At 42.8% G+C, this 25,443-nt stretch overlaps 1 protein-coding gene across 1 annotated transcript; it reads left to right on the forward strand.

Moving 5' to 3' along the window:
• Nucleotides 1–22,630: 22,630 nt before the first annotated feature.
• C6H11orf96 (chromosome 6 C11orf96 homolog) lies at nucleotides 22,631–24,151 on the forward strand. The gene is made up of 2 exons (XM_051966765.1): nucleotides 22,631–22,808; nucleotides 22,881–24,151. The coding sequence occupies exons 1-2, from the start codon at nucleotides 22,631–22,633 to the stop codon at nucleotides 23,873–23,875; spliced, it is 1,173 nt and encodes a 390-aa protein (XP_051822725.1). The 3' UTR covers nucleotides 23,876–24,151.
• Nucleotides 24,152–25,443: the final 1,292 nt, after the last annotated feature.

Below are 25,443 nucleotides of genomic sequence, written 5' to 3' on the forward strand. Positions count from 1 at the left end.
TTTAAGTTTTAAAAAAATCCTATTCCGCTTTTCTTCTCTTCCTTTCCTGTAAACCTTTCATGATTAAATTCTGTGGCTGGCTCTGGTCGTTTTTGTTTTTTTTTCCTCAGCCCCCAGTCTTGCACAGTAGTTAAATGAAATGGCTTTTTATTACTATCATGAATAGGATTGCAAATGAGACATCTAAAAACCTCCTCCTGGAGCAGATGTGATTCTGAGACATCTCTAATATTTTACAAGGGCTTATTGATACGGGTTGTGGAACACAACAATCTCAGTCTTATTACCCCTCCAGAGAAAGCGGAATGGAGCCAAGAGTGACTTGGCAGGTCAAAGGGCTGGGCTTAGAATTTGAGAATTCCCAACTCTTTGCCCTAAGTTGACTCTCGAACCCGGCTTCTTGAATCAAGGGTGAGGCAGAGCCTTACTTGGATATCGTCACTCTCCAGGGAGCTGTCCAATTTATTTAACTCCCAGAAGCTGGGAGGATGGTGCAAGGAAGACAGGGGTAGTCACCTTGGACAATCTTTCCTTGTCTTCAGAATGAAAAGTATAGACTAAAGGGGGCTTAAATTATAGAAGAATAGTGTGTCCTAGTTGGAAGGGAATCCAACAGAGTTCTAGTCTAAGCCTCATCCTTCAAAGCAACCTAGTGATGATACAAAGGGAGGAAGGTGTTTACCCCAAACATGTGAAGACTTCCTCAGTGGGCTGGGAATGGGCAACTTGTTTCATCTGCCATGAAGGAGGCTAAAGTGGGCACTGTGGAGTGCTTGGAGCCTGATCAGACACCCAGGATGCCAAGGTCATCCACTACATCCTGGACCATCATTATTTGTCTTGACTTTGCTCCTGCCACTGGACTTTGGATGACTCCAGAGTGACTTTTGTGCAACTCTGCCTCACTTAAATATAATTCACAGAGAAGTCAAGACATCCACCCCTGTCATCATTGGTCCTTTTCAAAAATGAAGGACAAATAACATGAGTCTCTGCTCAAAGACCCCCAGTGAAGAGGAAATGATTATCTTTTTATGTAGTCCATTCTACTTTGAAACAATTACTAGGATGCTTTTCCTCTACGGAATCTGAATTTACATCTTTGAAATTTCAGTCCTGGTTCTTTCCTCTGGGACCACAAACTTGTTTGTGACAGCTGAATGATAGGAAGACTCTCCACCACTGAAATCCTTCTTCCTTTAACGCCTTTCCCTGAGCTATTAACTGCTCCCAGGGATTGGATGAGATGGACATTCAGCTACTCCCTTCCTTCTGATGAGATGGAGATCTTTTCGTCTATCCTGAGTCGACACCCTGCAGTCCTCTGACACTATGAGCTGAGCTGACCTATTTGTGTTACTCAAGTCTTGTTATCTTCCCCACAACCTTAAGGTTTCTGAATTCTTCCATCTTCCCTGCACCCAAATCCTCTCTTACGTGTCATTTCCCTTTCTGTGATCTCCTTAGAGGAAGGACTGCCTCCCCTTCTCTCCAGTTATATCATTAGTGTTCATTACAGTGGTCGACACACATAATTCTTTTTTTTTAACTTAAAAATAATCTTTATTTTTCCCAATCACCTGTAAGGCAATTTTAAACAATCATTAATTTTTTTCTGAGTTCCAAATTTTCTCCCTTTCTCCCAGAAATAGTAAGTAATTTCATATAAATTATACATATGAAATCATGCAAAATATTTCTATGCTAGTCAACACATAATTCTTAATAAAGATCTTTTCCATTCCTTTATTCACAGATTAATTCTTTCACAGACCAGCCTTTTAGGTTATTTTTTTTATTTGTCAGCTGCTTCTCCAATTTCTTCCCCAGGCTAAACATCTCCAGTTCTTTCAAGTTCATGTTCAAGTTCAGTTCCTTCAGTCCATCATAATAGCTCAGGTTCTTCTGCCATTCTAGCTGCCCTCCCCAGATGCTCACTAGATTTTTATTATCTTCCCAACATGATTCATTAAGCAATGTGTATTAAAAATAAATAAACTTATAATAAAAATAGATTTTCAGTATTTTTCTTAAAATGCAGTGCTTAGAACTGAGCCCAGAGCTCCAGTTCTGATCTGAGCAGGGAGGAACACAGCATTCTTGTTGCCCTCCTAGATCCTTTGGTCCCAGCCCAGTGAAGAGAGCTTTTGTTGAGCATGGCTTGGAGCCCTGTGAAGGCTCGGTGTGTGCCCAGGGGGAGATGGGGAAGTTAAGCCCCTTGTGAGGAAGTTGTCCATCCCTCTGTGAGCTGTGAGCATCCAGGATGATGACTTATAATCAGTGATTTCAAAGGGAGATCCACAAGACTATGACTAATTTTCTTTGTATTTACCTACCTGGAATTGCTCTGCTTTCTGGTTGTCTCTCATTCAGTTTAGATTGCTCCGTTTCCCTTTCTCTTCTGCCTCATCTGCAAGGGTATGCACGGTCTAGGACCAATGATACCAGATCTGCAGCATCTACTACTGATCACCATAGCATCATAAATCAGAGACCACTGGATCCAATCCCCTCATATTACAGATGAATAAACTGAGACAAGGGGAAGTTACACTGGTCCAAGGAGACACTGCCTCTGCAGAGGCAGAATTTGAACCCAGGATCTGAGCCGGCTGAATGACACTCTAGAGCATCAGACTTGTAGTTAGGAAGGTCAGACACTAGATGTGTGGACCATGGGTGTGTCACTTTACCCTGTCTACCTCAGTTTCCTCATCTGTAAAATGAGCTGGAGAAGGAACTGGTAAACCACTCAGAGTCTTTGCTAAGAACACCCCAAATGGGGTCAAGAAGAGTTGAATGTGATTGAAAAATGATTGAACAACCACCTGTGATAGCAGAGCCATAACTCTTTCAGTGTGCCCTCATTCTCTCTCCCACTGATAACCAACAGCCCCCGGGTGCTTGGCAGAGCATGCTCAGACAAAGCCAGCTGCCTTTTGGGCTTGGTATTCCCCTTGGGTTCTAACATAGCTTCTTACACATAATATATGGTCAGGAAATTTACATTTAATTTAAAGCAGGAAAAGGCCTCAGAACTCACTCAGTGGGGTGACTCGGTAGCTTAAATTGGAGTCACTTTTCCCATCTATTGAATGAAAAGTTGAATCAGTGGCCCGAGAGATCTATTCCAGTTTTGAACCTGACTTCAAATCCTGGCTCAGCCACTTGTTTCACCTGTGTGACCTTGAACAATTCCCACAATCCCTTTGGGTCTCGGTTACAAAGGATCAAGTAAAGGCAGGAGGCTATTTGACATCCAAGGGTCTCAGTATCCTCAGCTGTAACATGGGGGAGCTCTGAGCTCCTTTCCAGCCCTAGATCTTTGGTCTGATGACTGGAGCACTCTCTCCTTCACTCTCACTGACCCTTCCTTCTCACCAATCTCCCTCCTTTGATCTCTCCTCTGGTGCCGAGGAACCCTTTATATACCATGGCTACTTCCCAAACTCCATTTGGGAATCATTGTCCCAGAGGAGATGCTGCTGGGAAGGATCCTTTTGTGGTCCCTCAGAGGCTGGGCTAAATAAGCTAATAAACCTTCCCCAACCCATCTTCCCCTGCCTATTAAACTTCTGTGGCTGGAAGCCTCACTTAGAGCCCATTTGGCTGAGGTACAGAGACTGTCCTTGGAGAGTGGGTGTGTTGCCAATGAGATACTCAGAGCTGGGGGTTGTCATCCCGGTCTCACCAAGCAGGGGCCGAGCTCTTAGAAGGATCAGCTTGGCTTGACTTTATTATTAGGTACTTAAGGGAAAAGAAATCTCATTAGTCTTCTAGGAGAAGGGAACATATTTCTCAGTAACTCTGAGGGCAGGAAGAGGAAGAGAGAAGGGGTGAGATCCCCCTTTAAGCTTCTCCCTGCCTGAGTTCATCCACCAAGAAGCTGCCAAAGTGGTTTTCTTTAAGTGCAGATCTGACCATGTTATCCTTCCCTGCCCAATATATTTCAGCATCTTTCTATTGCCTATAGGATCAAATATCAAGTCCTTTGTTTAGCCCGGTCTCACCACCCCAAATGTCCATCCTCATTGGCCACAGCCTCCCCTACTGCACTCTGACTCTAGCTTGATTGGATTTTTCTGTTCCATCCCTCCCCAGGCTCCACTTCTTAATCCCGAGTCTTTCTTTGTCAAGCCCCAGCAGCCTTCATCACAAGTTCTGGGAGTCCACTCTGCCTTCAGGATTCCTTCTTCTAATTAGCTGGCTTCTCCCAGCACCCCATTTGTAGGGAAATGGCTCTACTGATGTCTTCCTTAATTTCTAGGCTTTAGTCCTGATTCTCTTGTTTTCTTCCTCCAACCCTTTCTAGCTCTTTTTTTGTCCCTAGGATGCCCTCTTTAAGGGCAGGCTTTATTTTTGTTAATATTTATATTATCGGTGCTCAGTACCACACCTGGAGTCAGGATGTAGACACATGGGTTTGTAAGGCTTCCCCATTCCAGGGAACTTTTGGGCCGAGAGGCAGTGTCCCCCAAAACAGCACAACTATTAGGGATTCTGAAAAATTCCAAGTTCGAATTCTGGTTCTGCTATTCACTTGTTATGGGAGCTTGATCTCATTAATTCACATTAATTTCTGCTATATCTTGGACATCAGATATTGAAATGAGAATAAAAGATGGATGGCAAAGACTTTTTTTTCCCATTCAATTTTTTCTATTATTCTAGTTGCACTGATTTTATTTGTGGAAAGGCCTTTACATTACAGACAATTCAAGTCACCTATTTTACTTTTTATAATAGCCTCTAGTTCTTATTTTGAGCAGCTTAGTGGTGTGGTAGATAGAGTGCTGGGTCCGAAGTCAGCAAGATTCATCTTCCAGAGTTCAAATCTGGTCTCAGCCACTTACTAGCTTTGTCACCCTGGGCAAGTCACTTAATCCTATTTATCTCAGTTTTCTCATCTGTCAAGTGAGCTGGGGAAGGAAATGGCCAACCATTACAGTATCTTTACCAAGAAAAACCCAAATAGGGTCATGAAGAATTAATTAGATACAAGTGAAATGATTGAATAACGATCCCTTGTATAGTTAAGAATTGCCTTCCCTCTCCCATTGCCAATCTTAAAAGTATCTTAATTTGGTTATCCATATGGAATTTTATGATATCTGGTGTATATTTCTGATCTAATCCTAATTGCTGCCTAATTTCTTTCTACTTTGCCCCAGAAGTTTTTAATGAATAGAGAATCTTTCCCCAATGTAGTTTATATTCTTGAGTTTTATGGAATTTTGTGATATTGGACATAAATTTCCAATCTAATTCTACTACTGCCTAATTTCTTTCTACTTTGCCCCAGAAGTTTTCAATGAATTGGAAATCTTTCCCCTCATATTCTCAAGTTTATTAAAAATTGAGCTGTTTGCTTACTTATGAGTCTTAGTTATTTCTTATTATTCTATATCTTAATACTGAGTAGTTTTGAAGACTACTTTATAATATAATTTGAAAAGTAAAAGTGCTATGATCCTTTCATTCCTAATTTTTTATTGTTTTTGAAATTCTAGGCTAGTTATTCTTTCAAATGAATTTTATTATTATTTTACATAGTTCTATCAAATCCTTGAGAAAGAAATTAACATAGGGCTAAATATACAAATTAATTTATGCATCATGATAATTTTTACATTGATGTAGCCAAACCACATGAAATCAATATTTCCTTAGCTCTTAAAATCTTATATCTGGAAAGACTATTTTGCAATTGTATTTATAGAAGAGCTAAGTTTGATTTGATAGATTAACATTGAAAAGTTGTATGCATTTTGTAGCTATTTTGAATGGGATTTCTCTATTATTTCCTTCTAGTTATTCTTGGTATTGTAGAGAAATGATGATTTCTGTGGATTTATTTGCTGCGCAGACAGCACAGAGGAGGAGTCTTATGGATTTAACTCCTAACTCCTAGCTTTGTAGTCACAGACACATTGTTTAACTTCTGGGTGCTTCTTAGGAAAAGCTCTAAAGCTATAAATTACAGAGAAATTACTGACATTACTGCTTCGATGCAGGAGCCATAACAGGGGCTTCCTTCACTGATGACATCATAGGTCCAGAAAAAATTACCAACAACAGCCAGAAAACAAAACAACAACAACAACAAAAATCCAAAGCAGAAAAAAATCAAACCGAACCAAAGCTTGCTGTGACTTTGTTTCAGTGACTTCATCTTTCTGGGCCCCGATTGCTTCATACTTGAAATGGGAACCCTAATTTTTGCCACATCTATCTAGGCACCAAAAATTATGGGAAATTGGCCTTTAACACACATTTGCTGGATGAATGAATGAAGGAAAAAAATCTCCTGGGGTTTTTGTGAGGATCTAGTGAACTCTTAGCTGGGAAGGGGCTTTGAAGAGTAATGAGCACTCTACAATCAAAACGTAGGATGCTTATCATTAATGTTATTATTATTCATGAACCTTGTCCTCTGGGGGTAGGGCACTTAAGTCTACAAGAAACTGTCTCAGAGAGGAGGAAAACGAACAAACCTCTGGACCGGTGATCCATTACCATAACAAGATTCCTTGAAGGGTAATGAGATTACAGATTAAGGAGAGGTCAAGGATGCTCCTGGTTTAATCATCCCAGGCAGCTCTCCTTCTCTCCAAAGTGGCTCATGGGGGAAATTTCCCTGGACACCATTCTCCTTTGAATCAGAGTTGGGGAAATCCAGAGCCGAGGAGGGGTAGCAAGAGTGCCAGTCCCCAGTCAGATGAGTCCCCTCCCTGCCCCCACCGGCGGTGTCCCATTGCATGTACAGTGAGCGTCCCAGATTTAGAGCGGTGAGCTCAGCGACTGGAATGAGCTCAGCAGGATGGGGTGGGGGTGGGGGTGAAAACCTAACTTGAGGACCTGTCACTTCATATTCTCTCTCTCCCTCCTTCCCTCCTCCCCTTTTTCCTCCCCCCCCCATATACACACAGAGAGCCCCTTTTGGAGCTTGCTAGGGATTGCCATGGTAACCCTCCTGCAAAATTATCCAAACACTTTGATGTTCATAATTGTACCAGACTAAGTGCTAATTCTGAGTGTGGTAAAGCCAGTTGGTCGGATGCTGAACTCCCAGGCTTTGTTCAGAAGGCTTGATGGGGAATGGGGGTGGGGAGGAGAAGGTCGGTGCTAGAGGAAACCTCTCATCTCAGAGAAGGCTCTGAAAGACTCCCCAATAGAGCTGTGGAGTTGTTCGGTGTGGCCCCTTGCTCCCCGACTCACACATACACACATACACACATACGTTCATTCAAACACTGCATACTACTGACACTTTCTCAGCTCTCTCACACACTTGGACACACATACATATAAGACATATTTTCCCATGCAAACTTTCCCATATACCAGATGGGAGCAAATAAGCCCAAATTCCAGAATGACCCAGGCAAAAGAAACTGCCCTTGAGGACCAAACTGCCATGTGATTCCAAAGTATGATTGTCTTAGTTAGACTTTTGAACCCAAACCTAGTCTCCGGGGAGAGCTTGGGAGTGGGGGTAGGAGAGGGTGTTTGGGATCGGACACTGGAAAGTAGGAGTTGGCAGCCAGGAAGAATTTGGCTTCCAGCTGATCAGCTGCCCAAGTCCTCTCTGTTTCTGAACTGGAGGAACCCAAAGTCTGTCTGATTCCTGGCTGCTTCTGTCAACAATGGTTTGGGTTGACCCCGGTTTCCAACCCCTGCTTTCCCTATTAGAAGCCAATGGTGCAGTGGATAGAAGGCCGGAGAATGAATTTGGAGCTCTCGATTCTGTTTCTAATTATACCTAGCTTGCTGTTTAATCCTGGTGATATGCCATACCTCTCTGAGTCCTAGTGTGTCCCTATGTGTCCCTGGCTCCCTAGTCAGGAGCAGAAGCTTTTGGGAGGATGGTTGAGATGAGATATTTGGAGCTTCTTTGGATGAAAGCCCCAGGAAGTACAGCTGAGAATCTGTTGCCTTTTTTTTTTTTTAAACTATAGCTCTACTGTTAAATCAAAGTCGGGGAAAGGTAGTGGTAGTCCCAAGCCGACCAGAGCTGCTCTCCATCAATGTGTTTCCATTTAACTCAGTCAACTTTCCTTTTCGAGATATTATATTTATAATTTTTTCCTTTCTTCTGCCCCAGATTCTAAATCAAATTGTCCTTCTTAAGAAAATCCTTATTTCCAATTTAAGATTATAGAATATTAGAGCTGGAAGGCTCATAGCTTGAATTCAAATCGTGGCTTTGGCATTAATTTCTCCTGTGGCTATGGGCACACACTTTGATTTTATACTCTAAGGCAGAGGTCCTCAAACTTTTTAAATAGGGGGCCAGTTCATTGTCCCTCAGACTGTTGCAGAGCCAGACTATAGTAAAAACAAAAACTTTGTTTGTGGGCCTTTAAATAAAGAAACTTCATAGTCCTGGGTGAGGGGGATAAACATCCTCAGCTGCTGCATCTGGCCCGGGCCGTAGTTTGAGGACCCCTGCCTAAAGATATACTATATTTGGATTCCAGCAAAGCATTGGGGGAAGGACAAATAAGAGAATTATTCCTAATTATCTTGTATTTAATACACACACACACACATATATTCACATATATGTAAATATATACATAAATATATACATACACATATGCTATCTTTCTGGATAGAATGTAAGCTCCCTGAGGGCAAGGAATGACTGTTTCATTATTGTCTTCTGTATCTGTCCCTAGTGTCTAACCCAGTAAGTAGAAGTGCTTAATAATTGCTTCTAATTGTTTGAATTCATTTCAACAAACATTTCCTTACCTGTAATAGGAGGGGGTTCAATAAAACATTCTCTAATGTCCCTCCCAGCCCCTGATCTTGTAACCCTCCTTTGTTTGGTCATAGAATGTCAGAACTGAAAGGGTTCTGAAAGGATAGAATGTCAGAGGAAGGACCTCAGTACATAGTCCATAAAACATAAATTGCCAGAGCTCTTAGGGACTTTAAGCAGAATACTGGAGCTGGAAGGTTACCTTAGCACTATCATGCCTGAATCAGTTTGCAGGTGAAGAACATTTTATTGAGATATGGAAAAGGAAAAGGCTTGCTTAATGTCACTCAGTTGATCAATGGTATAAACACTTAGACCACTGGGGCTCATATTTCTTGACCCTTTATATGGTTTTCTTTCTGTGATACCTTTCCTGTACTTCCAGGTTTGATATCAGGCTTATCATCCTACACAGCACATTCACCTGAACACACACACACACACACACACACACACACGATCTTGAGACTCCAAACAACTACATTCTATTTTCAAATTAATTTGCCTGCCATCCACATACAAATTACCAAATCCCTTCCTCCCCAACTCAGATGGGATACATGCTAAGTGAGTGTTAGTCCAATTTGTAAAAATTAATGCTTGGACTCTACAATGTTTCACTCCAACTCAACTATAGCTGACCCAAAGTCCTAGTAATCCAAGTCTTAGAGAACTATCTCCCTAAAAGAGTCCGGAGTATAGAGGATAACAAAATCCCAAATCCTTCCTCCCCGATGGAAGATCAGCCTCTTTTCCCATATTTCCATCTTTTTTTTCTCTCCCAATTGCCCGATTTCCAGATTTCCCATTCTCCAGCACATGATATCAGAGGGCTGACTCCCCTCCCCATCATTTCTGGGAAAGCCTATACAGTGATAGGACCCTCTGAATCTATGACCTTTGGGGCAGAGAGCTGAGGGTCAGATAACTATCAGATAGCTCTTCCTTCTCCTATGTAGGCAGAGATGTTCCTTCTTCCCAAATATCTCCCTTAACTTCATTTCATCTGATGAATGATTCACAAACCTTGAAGGAGATAGAATTCATCTAAACTACATCTTTTACACATGAGGAACCAGGCCCAGAGAGCTTTAGGGTTTTTTTTTTTCTCAATTATTAACTTTGTCCATACATAAACATTTAAATAAAGAATAAGCAAGAAGGTCATTTATGAGATCAGATGAGATAATATGCGTAAGGAGCTTTGAAAACCTTCAAGTGATATGTAAATATCAACTCTCATTATTCAGGAACTGTCAACTTCTGTCCACTTTGTTGTTTTTTTAAAATGTTTCTTAACATTTAACACAATAATATCAACATTTCCCCACTTGTGTATGTGGCTAAACTTCCTTCCCCTAGCTTCCGGTTTTTGTACAAAGTTTCATTGATACTTTGTGGCATTTTCCCCCATCACTCTCATTACCTCTCCCCATTATAAGTATCATCCAACAAAAGCAATCCACAAGTAGAGTGTTTATTAGATGATTTGCCTTGAGCCATAAATAACAAAAGCAGCAGAATTGGGTCACAAATCCAAGTTTTCTGGCTCCCCTCAATCTCGTGGCCCAGTCTGTGGCGCCCTAGTTAAGGAGCACCCTCTGTTAGAATGAAAGCGCCCGAGAGGAGAGGGGAGTAAAGGGCAGGTGAGGAAAGAGCTCAGCTCTATTTACGTGGGGTGCTAATTCTCATCCCATAGAGCTAGGTCAGGGTGAGCTTTCTCTCTGAAGCCAGACACCTCCTCAGAGCCCGTGTAGAGAGATTGCCTTTCCTCATCAGGATCACAACCAGGGGAATTATTGTCTCTGCTTCTCCCCTTTCTGGGTCTCCTCCCTTTTCTCCTCCCTTCCCCTCCCCTTTTCATCCTCCCTCCCTCAGACATTCAGCAAACAGGAGACCATAGGGAGACCTTTCCAAGAGGATGATCTCATACTCTAAACCAGGACCTTGTAGTCAAGCTAATACCTGCTTCTTTCCCCTGAGCCGGGAGGGGCTGGGAGGCTCTTCCCATCTTTAGAGAGCAGGGGAAATCCAGTCAGTGAGGGCAACTTGGACTTGGACCATTCCGGCCCCTGATCTCTAAGTGTATTATTATACACAACATAGCATTTTATGTAACATAATCCCCTGTAATAATACCAATAATGCAGGTTTCCATAGTACTTTAGGATTCACAAAGTACTTTCCTTACAGTAGCTCTGCAAGGTGGGCGGAAGGGTAAAAAATAGAGAGAAGGAACAGTGAGTAGAGTGGAGAGCACGAGGTAAAGGAGGTGCAGAGATCCCATTCTCATATTTGTCTCATCTCCTCTTCTGTATCCTACCCCACAAGCTGGGTTAAGTAAGGGAGTGAGTGGGTGACATGGGCTTCTGGGAGGCTGACTCACACTCATTCATTCATTCATTCCTTTGTTCCAGGAGAGGGATGAGAACTGGACTTGTGATTTCATTGGTATGTGTTATGAGACAATTCCTTCTGTCCATGCGGGCCAGTCTCTGCTACAAATGACAGAGTTATCTAGATTGGTAGCTACTTTTTGATCTTAAGACCCTTTGATGCTCTTAAAATGTATTGATAATCTCCAAAGAGCCTTTGTTTATAGTAAATATATATGTACATATATATTTATTTAGATTATATATTTATATATAATGTAATATATTATATATTTATAAATTTATATTTATTTATATATATATAAAATATGCACGTATATATGTATACTATATATGAAGTAAATACTATACCAGAAATTAAAATATCTTATTATTATGAAAATTTCTTACTTCAAAGACCCTCATAAAAAAAATCTCTGAAACTGAAGGGGTCTCTAGACCACACTTTGAGAACTATTTGGTCTGGAGAGTTAAGAGGTTTAATGATTTACCCAGGCTCACTCACAAGCCAGTATGTGTTAGAAGCAACGCTAGAGCTCAATGGCTGCATGGCTGGCTTTCTATTACCATTTTAATGTGAATTTGTCTAGTTTAAAGGCAGCTGGATGGTCCAATAGGGCAGTTAGGTGATGTAGTGAATAGAGTACAAGGACTGGAGTCAGAAGCACTTGAATTCAAATCTGACTTCAGATATTTATTACCTATTGTGATGCTGGGCAAGTCACTTGATCCTGTTTGCCTCTGTTTCCTCAACTGTAAAATGAGCTGGAGAAGGAAATGGCAGACCACAACAGGAAAACTCCAACCCAAATCTAGAAGAGTTAAATATGACTGAAAAACCACTGAACAGCAACAATGGGTGGCTCAATGGATAAGGCCCTGGGCTTGGAATCAGCAAGACCTGAATTCAAATGTGACCTCAGGCACTTATTAGCTCTGCGATTCTGGGCAAATCATGTAATCTCTCCCTCTCTATTGTATCTATGGGTAAAATGAGGCTAATGATAGCACTTACTCCTAGCATTGTTGTGAGTCCCAAAGGAGGTAATATTTACAAAGAGTTACATAATTATCCAGAGGATGGATAATGGATTTCTAGCTCCAAGGGATTTTAAAGGTTCTCTTGTCCACCTCTTCACAGATTTGGAAAAACCTTATAAAAAGTTAGGTGATTTATTCAGGGTCATACAAATAGTATATATCAGAGGGAGGATCTGAACTCACTTCCTCCTGCCTTTAAGTCCAATATTTTATTCACTCTGCCACCTGCCTTCACCAACTATCTATAAGTCAAGATATTAAGAATTCTAAGAGGTGAAGATGAGGAAGAAGGATATTCTAGATGTGCGAGACCCCTTGTGCAAATGGACAGAGGGGGGACATAGTGAGTGGTCGTGGAAGGGGAAGCTATCATCAGTTTGACAAAGAAGGAAAGAGTATAGAAAGGAGTACTATGGAATAATAATACTGGGAAGGTCTATGGGAACCAATCTGTAAGGCTAAAGAGCTGGAATTTGACCCTAAAGAAACCTTGAGTGACTGATCTCATCTGGTTTGGGGACATACCAATTTTATTGAGCACAGCTTAGAGTATCATTGTTATTCATTTATTCATTCATTTATTCATGTCCGTCTCTTTATGATCCTTCTGTCCTCCACTATCTCCTGTAGTCTTTCCAAGTTCATGTTCGTTGCTTCCATGACATTCTCTATACATCTCATCTTCTGCTGTATCCTTCTCCTTTTGCCTTCAACTCTTCCCAACATCAGGGTCTTTTCCAATGAATCTGATCTTTTCATTATCAAATATCAAAGTACTTAAGCCTTAGCTACAATATTTTTGCTTCCAACGAGTAATCCGAGTTCATTTCTTTAAGTATTAACTGATTTGATCTCCTTGCCATCCAAAAATCTTCTCCAACATCACAATTCAAAAGCATCGAATCTAGGGTGCTCAGCTTTCCTTATAGTCCAACTCTCAGAGCCATAAGTTGCTGCTTTGACTCTAATGAAACTTTTTCAGCAAGGTAATGTCTCTGCTTTTTCATAGGCTGTCCAGATTTACCATGGCTTTCCTTCCAAGGAGCAAGCATTTTTTTTTTTTATTTCACATCTACACTTGCCATCTGCAGTGATCTTTGAGCCCAAGAATAGAAAATAGAAAATCTGACACTTGCTTCCACTTCTCTCTCTTTTTGTCAGGGCGTGATGGGATCAGTTGCCATGATGTTAAGCTTCAAGCTAGCTTTTATACTCTCTTCTTTCAAGCTCATCAAGAGGCTTCTTAATTCTTCTTTACTTTTTGCCATTAGAAAGCATAGTGTCTGCAGAGTTCTAACTAGGTGCCCTGGTGTCAGTGCCCTGAGAGAATTGACAGATTTGTCTAGCATCCCTCCTAGGCATCAGTCCCCACAGGTTCAGTTGCTACTAATTCACTTTCAGAAATCCTCATTACTGGTGTTTGATTTGTGCCTGGTTTATGTCCCACTTTGGCAGAAGGGTCGTGGTTTCCAGATGTTAGAAAAAGGTCAAAATGCATCTGGGTTCAAAGTTTGGGCAAACAAGACTGAGGTTAAGAAAGGCAGCAGTCTAGGAATTCTCATTATTTCAGTCTATGAGGGCATAACCATGAACTAAAGTCCAGCTCTAATTCATCTCATAGTGTAAGTTCGGTACTAGCTTCCTGGAGGCCTCAGAATCATCCAGAGTCAGGATAAGCAAAAGTCCTTGGTCTTAAGGGGAGAAGTGAAGAGGATGGACAAAACTGCCACAAGCTCTCCACAACCTCCCTTCTCCTCGTCCTCTTTCAAAGTGACTCTTGCTTGTCTCACTCCACCCCCTAATCCCTTCTATGATTATCTGTATATACCAAAAGATCAAGCCAGCACGGAATAGTGAGAAGGGCCATTTTCCCAAGCATAGGCTAATACAGTTATTGTCCAATAGGTAACTAGCATTAAGTGCTCAGTTGTCTGATTCCAGTGCATCTATTCAGAGTTTTAGCCCTTTACATCATTGAATGAAAGTGGCACTTAAAGCTAGGCGAGAAGAATGCAGGGGCAGTTAGATGGATAGAACAGTGAGCCTTGGAGTCAAGAAAAACTAAATTCGTATCTGGACTCAGAAACTAATTATGTGACTGTGGGCAAGTCATGTTTGCCTCAGTTTCCTCATTTTTAAAATGAGCTGAAGAAGGAAATGGCAAACCATTCCAACATCTTTACCAAGAAGACCTCAAATGAAGTCACAAAGAATTGAACGTGACTGAAATGACTCAAGAACAATAGAGCTACTGGCCAATTTTTTTTTCTTTTCTAAAAAAAAATAGTATTTTAATTTCCCCTAATAATATGTAAAAACAATTTTCAGCATTTGTTTTTAAAGTTGAGTTTCAAATTCTCTCTCTCCTTCCTCATTGAGGAGAGTAATTTGATATAGATTATATGTACGTAGCTATACAAAACATATTTCTATATTAGCCGTGTTGTAAAAGAAAACATAACCCAAAATAAAAATGCTTCCAAAATGAAGAAACTTTACCAAGAATGCTTCATTCCATACTTAGACACCATCAGTTCTTTTTGATGGCAGAGTTGTATTGCTAACAATACCTAAATCATTCAGTTGATCGTGTGACTGCATCGCCATAACTGTGTGTAATGTTCTCCTGGTTCTCCTCATTTCACTTTGTATCAGTTCACATAAGTCATTCTAGGTTTTCTAAAAGAGAGCATCTACCTCATCATTTTTCTCAGCACAATAATATTCCACCACAATCTTATACCACTAATTGCTCAGTCAATCCCCATTTGATGGACATCCCCTCAATTTCCAATTCTTTGCAGCCAGAAAAAAAAAGCTGCTATAAATATCTAAACATAGTTGCAATTGCTCTACATAGTGGATGAATAAGTTCATACTATTAATGCAGCAGTGTCTCAATTTTCCCACATCCCCTCCAACATTCGTCGTTTTCTTTTTCTGTCCTATTAGCCAATCTAATAGATCTGAGGTAGTACCCAGAGTTGTTTTAATTTGCATTTCTCCAATTAATAGTGATTTAGATTTTCCCCTCCATGTGACTATGGATTCTGTTAGTCAATTTTATGATCATCTCAGGGCACTGATCTCAAGGCACCTGATTAGAGTTCCACATACACTAAGTTTTCTGACAGAAAAAGTGAAAAATTAAGAAGCTTCTTGATGAAGATGAAAGAAGAGAGTGTAAAAGCCAATTTGAAGCTTAACATTTAAAAACTAACATAGTGGCAACTGGTCCCATCACTTCCTGGCAAAGAGAGGGAGAAGAAAGTGGAAGCAGTATCAGATTTTCTATTCTTGGGCTCAAAGATCACTGCAGATGGAGACAAAGTCATGAAATTAAAAGAGGAAAGGAGAGAAATAGAGATAATGAAACAGTTGAAAGAAACAGAGTGAATACAATGTCTCTCCTAGAAGAATCTCGTTGAGGGCAGGAGTTTTCTCACTTTTGTTTTTGTACCCCTAGTTCTAGCGCAATTGCCTAGCACACTGCAGGTGCATAATAAATGCCTGCTTGCTTGCTTGGGGAGAATTATATGGAGATAGTGCAGAACCAGAGAGGGGAGGAAAAAAAAATATAGAACCATTCCCAAACATCTCTTTAGAAGTATCAGTTCAGGGTACCAGCTTTTAGGAAGGCTGTTAATTAGAGGGAGAGTTTGACAACTAAGGTGTCAAACATGCCAGTAGTGGGCCATAAGATTAAAATGTAATTGGGAATGTTTTTAACAACAACAACAAAAAAATATAATAAAACATAATGTTAATGTGTGATTTTTTTTGTCAGCATGTTCCCCATACAAACCCACATATATGTCTCTCTATATGTATATGCATGTATATATGTATATAAATATGTGTATATACTTATACACACACATAGAGAGAGTGTATATGCCCATGGGCACACAGGACAGTCTTGGCAGAAGAGGGAATCAAGTCCAAGCAGTCTAACTCCAAAACCAGAGCTTCTTCACCGCCATGGAGATTAAAGAAACAAAGAATGTGTTTCTTGGAGATGAGAACTGTCTTCCAGTATTTGAAGGACTCACACCTGCAGTAGGGATTGAATTAATTCTGTTTGACTCCAGAAGATAAAACTAGGAATGATGGGTAAAAGCCAAAGATACAAATGTAGGTTTGACATAGGGAAAAGCTTAGAGCTATCCCGAAGTGGATAAGGCTGCCTCAGGAGACCCTGAGTTTCCCTTCATTGGATGTCTTCAATCACAGATCAGATGACCATTTGGGTATATTGTGGAGGCTACGCTTTTTTTCAGATCTTGATTGGAGTGAATGGCCACTGAAGTCTTTTTCAACCTGGTGGTTTTCTCCTTCGAACAGCTCGTTTTGTTTATCTGTGAATATTATCCCCTCTACTAGATTGGAAGCTTAATGAGGACAAGAGTACCTGTTGTTTATCTTTGGAATCATTGGATCACAGGAATTCAGAGTTGGAAAGGGACCTTGGAGATGTGACATGAACAAGCAGGAGTGTCAGGGGAGGTCAACAGGAATGGGGAGTATATTCAAACCCATCTTGAACAAGGCCCAGTTGAAAGAGCTGTGCATGGGATGGTGATGGTGGTGGTTGTGGGGTGAATCCCGGGAAGATGGCACAGAAGGTTGGTGAATTTCAAGCTCTCCGGATTTTCCCCACAAATAGAACAAATTTGCGCTTCAGAAAAAACATAGATTGGTGAAAAACCAAGACTTGGAGCAGAACAGGAGTCCTGATACAACCTGACAAGATCGAAAGAAAGATCTGGGCGGAGAGTAACCTGTCGGAAGTGTAAACACCTCCGGGCTAGCTCTGCGGAAGCAGGGAGTGGGGATCCCTCGGCTAGCTGGGTGTGGCTAGAGACTCAGCAGGAATCACCGAGACTTTCACTTTTCTGAAAGTTTGTCTGGCGGGGGTTTGAGTCCTAGAAGACTGAGTGAATCTTGGTGGATTGGGAACGCCAGGCCCAGCTGTGCTGCTGAGACACGGCCCTGAGTGAGAAGAAACCAGCATCTGGTGAGTGTGGAAGCAGTGGGGTAGGAGGACTGCTGTCTGTGGGCACTTACAGGAGAATGGAGCTCTTGGTTTGGGGTTCCTGGTCAGAGTGCAGAGCTGAAGGGAAGCTTGGGGCACCGTCCCTCCGCCCCATGATTAGAGATGCTTACATTAATACCTCTTATTAAAAAAAAAAATGAACCAGCAAAGAAGAAAGAATCCACCTTTGAAACATATTATTATTATTTTGCTGAGACAATTGGGGTTAAGTAACTTGCCCAGGGTCACACAGCTAGGAAATGTTAAGTGTCTTAGGCAAATTTGAACTCGGGTCTTCCTGACTTCAGGGCTGGTGCTCTATCCATTGCTCCACCTAGCTAGCCCCATATTATTATTATTAGGGAAGAACAGGATTCATCTTCAGAGGAGAGCACTTTAGTTTAAAAAAAAAAAAAGCTTCTACATCAAAGAGAAATGTAAAAAGTCTCCCTAATCCAAAGAGAATTTATAGAAGAACTCAAAAAAAAAAAAATTCAAAAATCAAATGAGAGACACTGAGGGAAAAAAAAAAAAAACTAAAGAAAAAAATTAAAACCATCCAGAAAAAACAAAACAAAACAACAACAACAAAAAAAAGATTATGAAAAAAGTTAACCACTTAGAAAAGAAGGTACAGAGTCTCAAAGATGAAAATAACTACTTGAAAATTAGAATCTACCACTGAAGTTATGAGAAACTAAGAAATAACAAAACAGATTATAAAGAATGAGAAAATAGAACAGAATGTGAAACATCTCATTAAAAAAAAAACAGATCTGGAGAACATGTCAAGAAGAGAAAATTTAAGAATAATTGGACTTCCAGAAAATTGTGCCTAAACAGAGAACCTTGACAAAATAATGCAGGAAATTATCCTAGAAAATTATCCTGGAATGATAGGACATGAGGGGAAAGTAGAAGTAGAAAACATCCACTGATAACCACCTCAAAGAGATCCTTTGTGGAAAATATCCAGGAATATTATTGCCAAGTTTCAAAACCTCCAGATGAAAGAGAAAATTTTGCAAGAAACAAACAAAAAAATTCAAATAGACTGGAGTTACAAGTAGGATTGTATAAGACTTAACACCAGCCATAATAAAAGACTACAGGTCCTAAAATAATATCTACCGACAATCAAAAGAACTAGCCTAAAGCCAAAAATATCATATCCAGCAAAATTATTTATAATTTTGAGTGAGAAAAAATGGACCTTCAATGAACTTGCAGAATTTCAGGACTTTCTATCAATCAAACCCAAGCTTAACAGAAAATTTCACATATGAGAGCCAATATCAAAGAGTAATTTTAAGGAACTTAACATGGACAAACTGTTTAAGATGGATAAGTTGCTTGTTTTTTTACTTGGGAAATCTATACTTTATGTTTAAGATTTACATCAACAATAGGATAAGTTCAAAAGAGATATTGGCAAAGTAAAGATAAAAATTGTAATCATGTTATACAAATAAGATGCAGAAGAAGAATAGACACAGAAGCATTAGAAGGGGGAGAAGGGCTCATAGTTCTGAAAACCTACTCACATCTGGAATGGGTTCAATAGGTAACAATACATATATACCATGAAGGGTATAGCACTCTCCAAAATGTATAAAGGAGTAAAGGGGGAGGGATAGGTGGATGGGAAAGCAAAGGGTGAGGGAATAAGACAAGAGAGGGATTCCTGGATGAGGGGAGATAAAATAATAGTAAGCCAAGTTACGGAGCAGAATTTAATGAAAGAGTCAGAAGGAATAGGAAAGACATGTATATATGTGTGCTATGTGTGTGAGTGTGTTTATGTATGGATATATCTACATAAGAATTGTGTGTGTTTAGCCTAGGAAAGAGAAGACTTACTGGGAATATGGGTAGAATATTCAAATATTTGAAAAGTTTTCATGGGGGAAAAGAATTGTTCTGCTCCGTCTTAAGGAGTCTAACTTGGATCACTGGGTGGAAGATCAAGAGAAGTGAGAACTTTCAGCTCCCCATCAGGAATAATCTCTTTAATAAAAAGAGCTTTCCAAAATGGATATCATCTATCTCCAGAGTTCTAAGTTTCCTGCACTGGGAAGTCTTCAAGCAAATGCTAAATGACAGCTTCTCAGAGCTGTGTTAGATGGGATTCATGCTTTGAGTAGAGGTTCCTTTGAAGGAACTTACCAATTCAAAGTCTATGATTCTGTTACCCAGTCCAAGGGGCAGCTAAGATGGTGCAATGGACAGAACAGCACCTGGGCCTGCACTTATCTTCCTGAGTTCAAATCTGGCCTTGGACATTTACTAGCTATGTGACCCTAGGCAAGCAACTTAACTCTGTCTACTTCAGTTTCTTCATCTGTCAAATGATCTGGAGAAGAAAATGGCATCTCTATCATCTGTGCTAAGAAAACCCTAAATGGGGTTAGACATGATTGAAAATGACAGAACAAACAATATCCAGTCCAACAATTTAATCAATGTATGTTAATATCGAATGAAAATAGTCATAATTAAGGAGGCTCCTTATTCATCAGAGATTTGGAGCTATAATATATCTTAGAAATCATCCAGCCCAATATTCTTATTGAAAGATGAGAAAACTGAGAGTTGGACATATTAAAGGACTTTTGTCCAAGGTCACCGTGAAAGGAATACATCAGAGGTAGGATCTGAACTCAGGATCTCTGATTGCCAGAACTTTTTCTACTATGCCCACCGCTTATTATGTGTACATTGTTTCCTTCGGTAGAATGTGAATTCCTTGAATGGAGGAGCTGTTTTGTTTTTTTGTTTTTGTCATTGTATTGCTACAGCCTGACTTGCAGTAAATGCTTCTCAAGTTGCCCAAGATCATCCAGGGAGCAACCAATCATCAAACATTTTTTTTTCTGATTATTCTCCTTTATTTAGCAAATTTCTTTTTTTTTTTCCTTTTTTTTAATTATAACTTTTTATTGACAGAACATATGCCTGGGTAATTTTTTTTTTCACAACATTATCCCTTGCACTCCTGTTTGGACTTTTCTCTTCCCTCCCTCTACCCCCTCCCTAGATGGCAAGATTAATTGTTAAATATGTTACAGTATATCCTAGATACAATATATGTGTGCAGAACTGAACAGTTCTCTTGTTGCACAGGAAGAATTGGATTCAGAAGGTAAAAATAACCTGGGAAGAAAAACAAAAATGCAAACAGTTTACACTTATTTCCCAGTGTTCCTTCTTTGGGTGTAGCTGCTTCTGTCCATCTTTGATCAATTGAAACTGAATTAACTCTCTTAATCGAAGATATCCACTTCCATCAGAATACATCCTCATACAGTATCGTTATTGAAATATATAATGATCTGTTTCTGCTCATTTCACTCAGCATCAGTGCATGTAAGTCTCTCCAAGCCTCTCTGTATTCATCCTGCTGGTCATTTCTTACAGAACAATAATATTCCATAACATTCACACACCATAATTTACCCAACCATTCTCCAATGGATGGACATCCTTTCATTTTCCAGCTTCTAGCCACTACAAACAGAGCTGCCACAAACATTTTGGCACATACAGGTCCCTTTCCCTTCTTTAGTATTTCTTTGGGATATAAGCCCAGTAGTAGCACTGCTAGATCACAGGGTATGCACAGTTTGATAACTTTTTGGGCATAATTCCAGATTGCTCTCCAGAATGGCTGGATTCGTTCACAACTCCACCAACAATGCATCAGTGTCCCAGTTTTCCCGCATCCCCTCCAGCATTCATCATTATTTTTTCCTGTCACTCTAGCTAGTCTGACAGGTGTGTAGTGGTATCTCAGAGTTGCCTTAATTTGCATTTGGAAACAGTTTCAATTTCATCATCTGAAAATTGTCAAATTTTCTGAAAATTTTCTGAAAGAAAGATCTTTCTGAAAAGGTCTGAAAATTCATATCCTTTGACCATTTATCAATTGGAGAATCACCAGACATTTATCATGCTTCTGTTATATGCCAAGTATTATGGTAGCTTGGGAGCTCCTTGAGAGCAAGGATTCCAGTGCTTGGCACGTGGCAGGGCATTTAATAAATGTTTATTGCTTGATTAATTGCTGGGGATACAGAGATAAAAATAATATTGCCCTATTAGAATGTGAACTCTATGAAGGCAAGGAAAGGTTTTTTTGTCTTTCTTCGGATATCCAGAGATTAGCACAATGCCTGGTACACAATAAATTCTAAATTAATGCTTATTGATTGACTTTGAGGAGTTTACACTTTATCAGATGAGACATTATATACACACATACACACACACACACACATTATATATATACACTATATGTTTGTTTGCACAAATTGTATTCAGAGTAAATTGAAGATAAGTTTTTTAGGAAGACCATTTTTAAGCAGCTGGGCTGGGTGGATTGGGAAAGGTTTCCGTAGGAGGTGAGTTTTGAAGGAAACTAACAATCCTAAGAGCTGAGAAGGGAGTTCATAGCAGGCATGGGGAACAGGCTATGGGAAAAAGAGCATCATGAAGGAGGAGCAGCAAGGTTAGGCTATGCTCTCAAGAACATGAAAGATGGAGGTCTTTAACAGAAATCATGAACTTAAACCCACTGCCCCCAGGAGTCACATCCAATATTCCTTCCACTGCAACAGACTTTTTTTGGCATTAACAAAACCTTCTCTGCGGATCCCTGGGACTTTATAAAGCAGGGACATTACCAAGCCCCCCAGGGAAGACAAAAAGGCATCGGATACCCTAAGTCCTATCTTTCCCACCCCCTGGGCACGGCATTAGTAGAACTGCTCTAAGTTTACAGAACACTTTCTCCACAGTCTACCTCGTAGGGAAGGAGTGAGAGGATGGAATAGCCGAGCTCAATTAACAAAAGGGGGGTGGGGGGAGCGTGAATACAACCAGCATTGTGGGTTTGCCAAAGATAACTCCTCCCAATGGCCATTGACCTTGGAAAGAGCACTGGCTTTGGGGGCCAGAATTCTTCGACTGGGGCCCACAGAACGAGGAGATCTTGGACAGAACGAACGGGTTGTGACCTTGGAAGGGGGAAAAAAATCTTTATTTCAATCACATGTTTTCCTTTGCAATCCCGTGTATTTTATTTTGTACATTAAAAAACTTGATTCTGAGAAGAGGATCCGTGAGGTTTCACCGTGAGACAAAAAGGCCGAGAAACCCCGCTTTAAGTTCACTTGCCTGGTTTGAAATCCCTACTTCGCTTCTAGCTGACGAGGCAGTACGGTACTGTGGATAGAGTTAGCGGGGGTCGGAGGCTCTGGGGTTCGAATCTTCGCTCTGATGCTCACTACTTTCTTGACTTGGGGTAAGCTGCCCTCCGGGAGCAGACACTTAAGAGAGGTGGGCTAGATCTAGTTAGAGGGGAGGCTAAATGGGGATGACTGGAGCGGGGTGATGGACCAGACTACTTTCAGGGTCCAACCCCGAGCCCGGCCTCCCCTCTCTCTTTATCTAGAAGCCTGGGGACAGAGAGAGCCGCGGGATGCTCTGGGAAACTCCCAAGTCGCTGGGGATGCTCGGATGCTCTCCACTTTGGAGCGCCTCTCCCGGGTCCCTACCCGGGAGAAGCAAGGTGGGAGAGGGGGAGGGGCGTGGAGGAGGGGAGGGAGAGAGGAAGAGGGGCGGGTTATTTTAATGAACTGAGTCGGAGACGTCAGGCGGAAGGGAGCCAGGCTCTCGAGCTTTAAATGGTATTTGTTGTCATCTGAGCATGCTCCCGTGTGGGCAGACGGGGGATATATAAGCGAGAGAAGCCGGCGACCCCGAGGCAGACGCAGCGGCAGCGGGCAGCGGCGGCCAGCTGGGAGTGAGGGCAGCGGCGCAGAAGCCGGAGCCGACCGCCTACCAGGCAATAGCACTAACAGCAGCAGCAGCAGTAGCGGCAGCGGCAGCGGCAGCAGCAGCATCCCAGGGCCAGCCTCAGTAGCAGCAGCAGTGAGAAGGGGCCCCGAGCAGCCTCTGCATCCCCCCCACCCCCACGTTCCCAGCCCCGATCCGGGGCGTCCCGCCCAGCCGGCCCCTAGACGGGGAGGCCCGCCGCTGACCCCCCCGCAGCCCCCAGCGGGCCGTCCCTTCCCGCTCGCCCGCCGCCCCGGCAGCAGATTGGATCCCCCGGCCGGCGGACGTCGGGCCGCGCCCCGGGGGGAGCCGCCGGTTCCCAGCCCGCCCGGCCCGGGGGGCGTCCGCTCCTGCACGCCGCCGCCCACCTCCGGCACCTCCCCAGAGCCGGGCCCCGGGCCGAGCGGCAGCCCGATGGCAGCAGCGGCGGCCGCGGCAGCCAAGCCGCCCGAGTTGATGGGCATCTGCTCCAGCTACCAAGCGGTCATGCCCCACTTCGTGTGCCTGGCCGACGAATTTCCGCAGCCCGCGCTGCCCACTAAGCTGCCCCGGGGCAAGGGCAAGCTGCGGCGGCCCCGCCAGTCGCGCTTCAAGACCCAGCCCGTGACGTTCGACGAGATCCAGGAGGTGGAGGAAGAGGGGGTGTCCCCGATGGAGGAGGAGAAGGCCAAGAAGTCGTTCCTGCAGTCTCTCGAGTGCCTGCGTCGGAGCACCCAGAACCTCAGCCTGCCGCGCGAGCAGCTCGGCAGCTGCAAGATGCGGAACAGCCTGGACTCCAGCGACTCGGACTCGGCGCTCTGAGATCGCCCCTCCCCCCTCCGCCCTCCCAGCCAAGGACTTGATTTGGCCCCGGCCCTTGTGGGGGGGCTGCCCGCCGAACCCGGGTCTCTGCTTCTACACTGGCAGAGCTGAGAACTCGTTGCCCTCCTCCGGGCGCTTATCCGGGGCCGGGACTTGGAGCGAGGCGGGGCAAATGCCCCGATTAGGCAGCCTAGGGGGCCAAAGGAAGGGCTCCCCCTCCCCGTCCCCACTTTTCTTTTACTTTGCGAGAGAGAGGGAGAGAGAGAGAGAGAGAGAGAGAGAGAGAGAGAGAGAGAGAGAGAGAGAGAGAGAGAGAGAGAGAGAGAAGAGAGAGAGAGAGAGGTTTTCTAGGAGAGCCGCTGTGTATTTGTCTCTAATTGTAGGGAGCTCCGGTTTCCATCTATCCCCCTTCCCTGCTCCCCAGCACACGGCGCCCCAATACTTTTCTACCAGCCCGCCGCGACAGATGGGACTTGGGCTACCGCGAAGCTTCCGGAGTCTATTTATTTTTGCATTTCAATCGTAAACTGCATTTATTTAATACTCTTTCTACCTTGATGTGTCTGTGAGGTTTCCAGAACAGAGAAATAAAACCATATATTTGCACAGTGCATTCGTTATTCTGAGAGTATCTGTCCGTCTCTCTGGCTGTCTGCAGCGCCCTACTGCTGGCTGTGTGTGTGTGTGTGTGTGTGTGTGTGTGTGTGTGTGTGTGTGTGTTTGTGTGTTTGCGCGCGCGCGCGAGGGGGGCGGGGGGGAGGGGCGGAGGGCGGGGTGCGGACCTGGGGCAGGGGTCCTTGGAAAGACAGCAGCGGAGACACTGAGATCCGGTCAGTTCCACTAAAAGTCCCCCTTCCCCAGTCCCCTGTGTCCATCCGGGTCTTGATTCAAATTCAATCCAAGGCCCGTCCTCCGTCCGGGATGAGCAAATCTGTCCTGGATAGAACTTCCTCTCCACAGGCTCGGACACCCGGTCCAGGAGCTGGGTGCGAAGCCCCTCAGCTGCTCTAAGAATTCTACTTGACATATGTGTAGAGTTTTACAACCGCTCTCTCGTTTTGGGTCTCGATGCAACCAAAGGGAGATAGAAGCTTTCCATATTACTTTCATTTGACAGATGAAGAAACAGAGACTAGAAACAAGCCCACCTAGCGCGCCCAGGAAGGGTGTCTTAGGCCAGTGGCTTTCCAAGACAGGCTTTTGGCCCTGGGTTCAGATTCCTACTCGGTTCTTAGTAGCTGGGTGACTTTTGACAAACCCCATCATTGATGTGGACCCTTTTTTTCTCTTCTGCCTAATGAGACTCTTGAGCCACACGAAGGTGTCTTTCTAACTCTCCCCTTTCTGGTAGGGAAACAAGGAGCGTTGTTGGGACAGTTGCATCCCACCTGAGAAAGGGGCAAGTCCTCTCCAGGGTTTCCTCCCTAGGAAGGAAGTCATCATTTCAGGATAGCTTGGGCAGGGAGCCTGGGGTGCTCTTTATGGGAAGCCTGGGGCGCTGTTTTTGGGAAGCCGGGCTGGTCTGGACTACAAGACCAGAGGCCTAGGGAGCTGGTGTGGGTGGGGGC

The sequence above is a fragment of the Antechinus flavipes genome, chromosome 6, assembly GCF_016432865.1.
Source record: "Antechinus flavipes isolate AdamAnt ecotype Samford, QLD, Australia chromosome 6, AdamAnt_v2, whole genome shotgun sequence".
NCBI classification, from domain to species: Eukaryota; Metazoa; Chordata; class Mammalia; order Dasyuromorphia; family Dasyuridae; genus Antechinus; species Antechinus flavipes.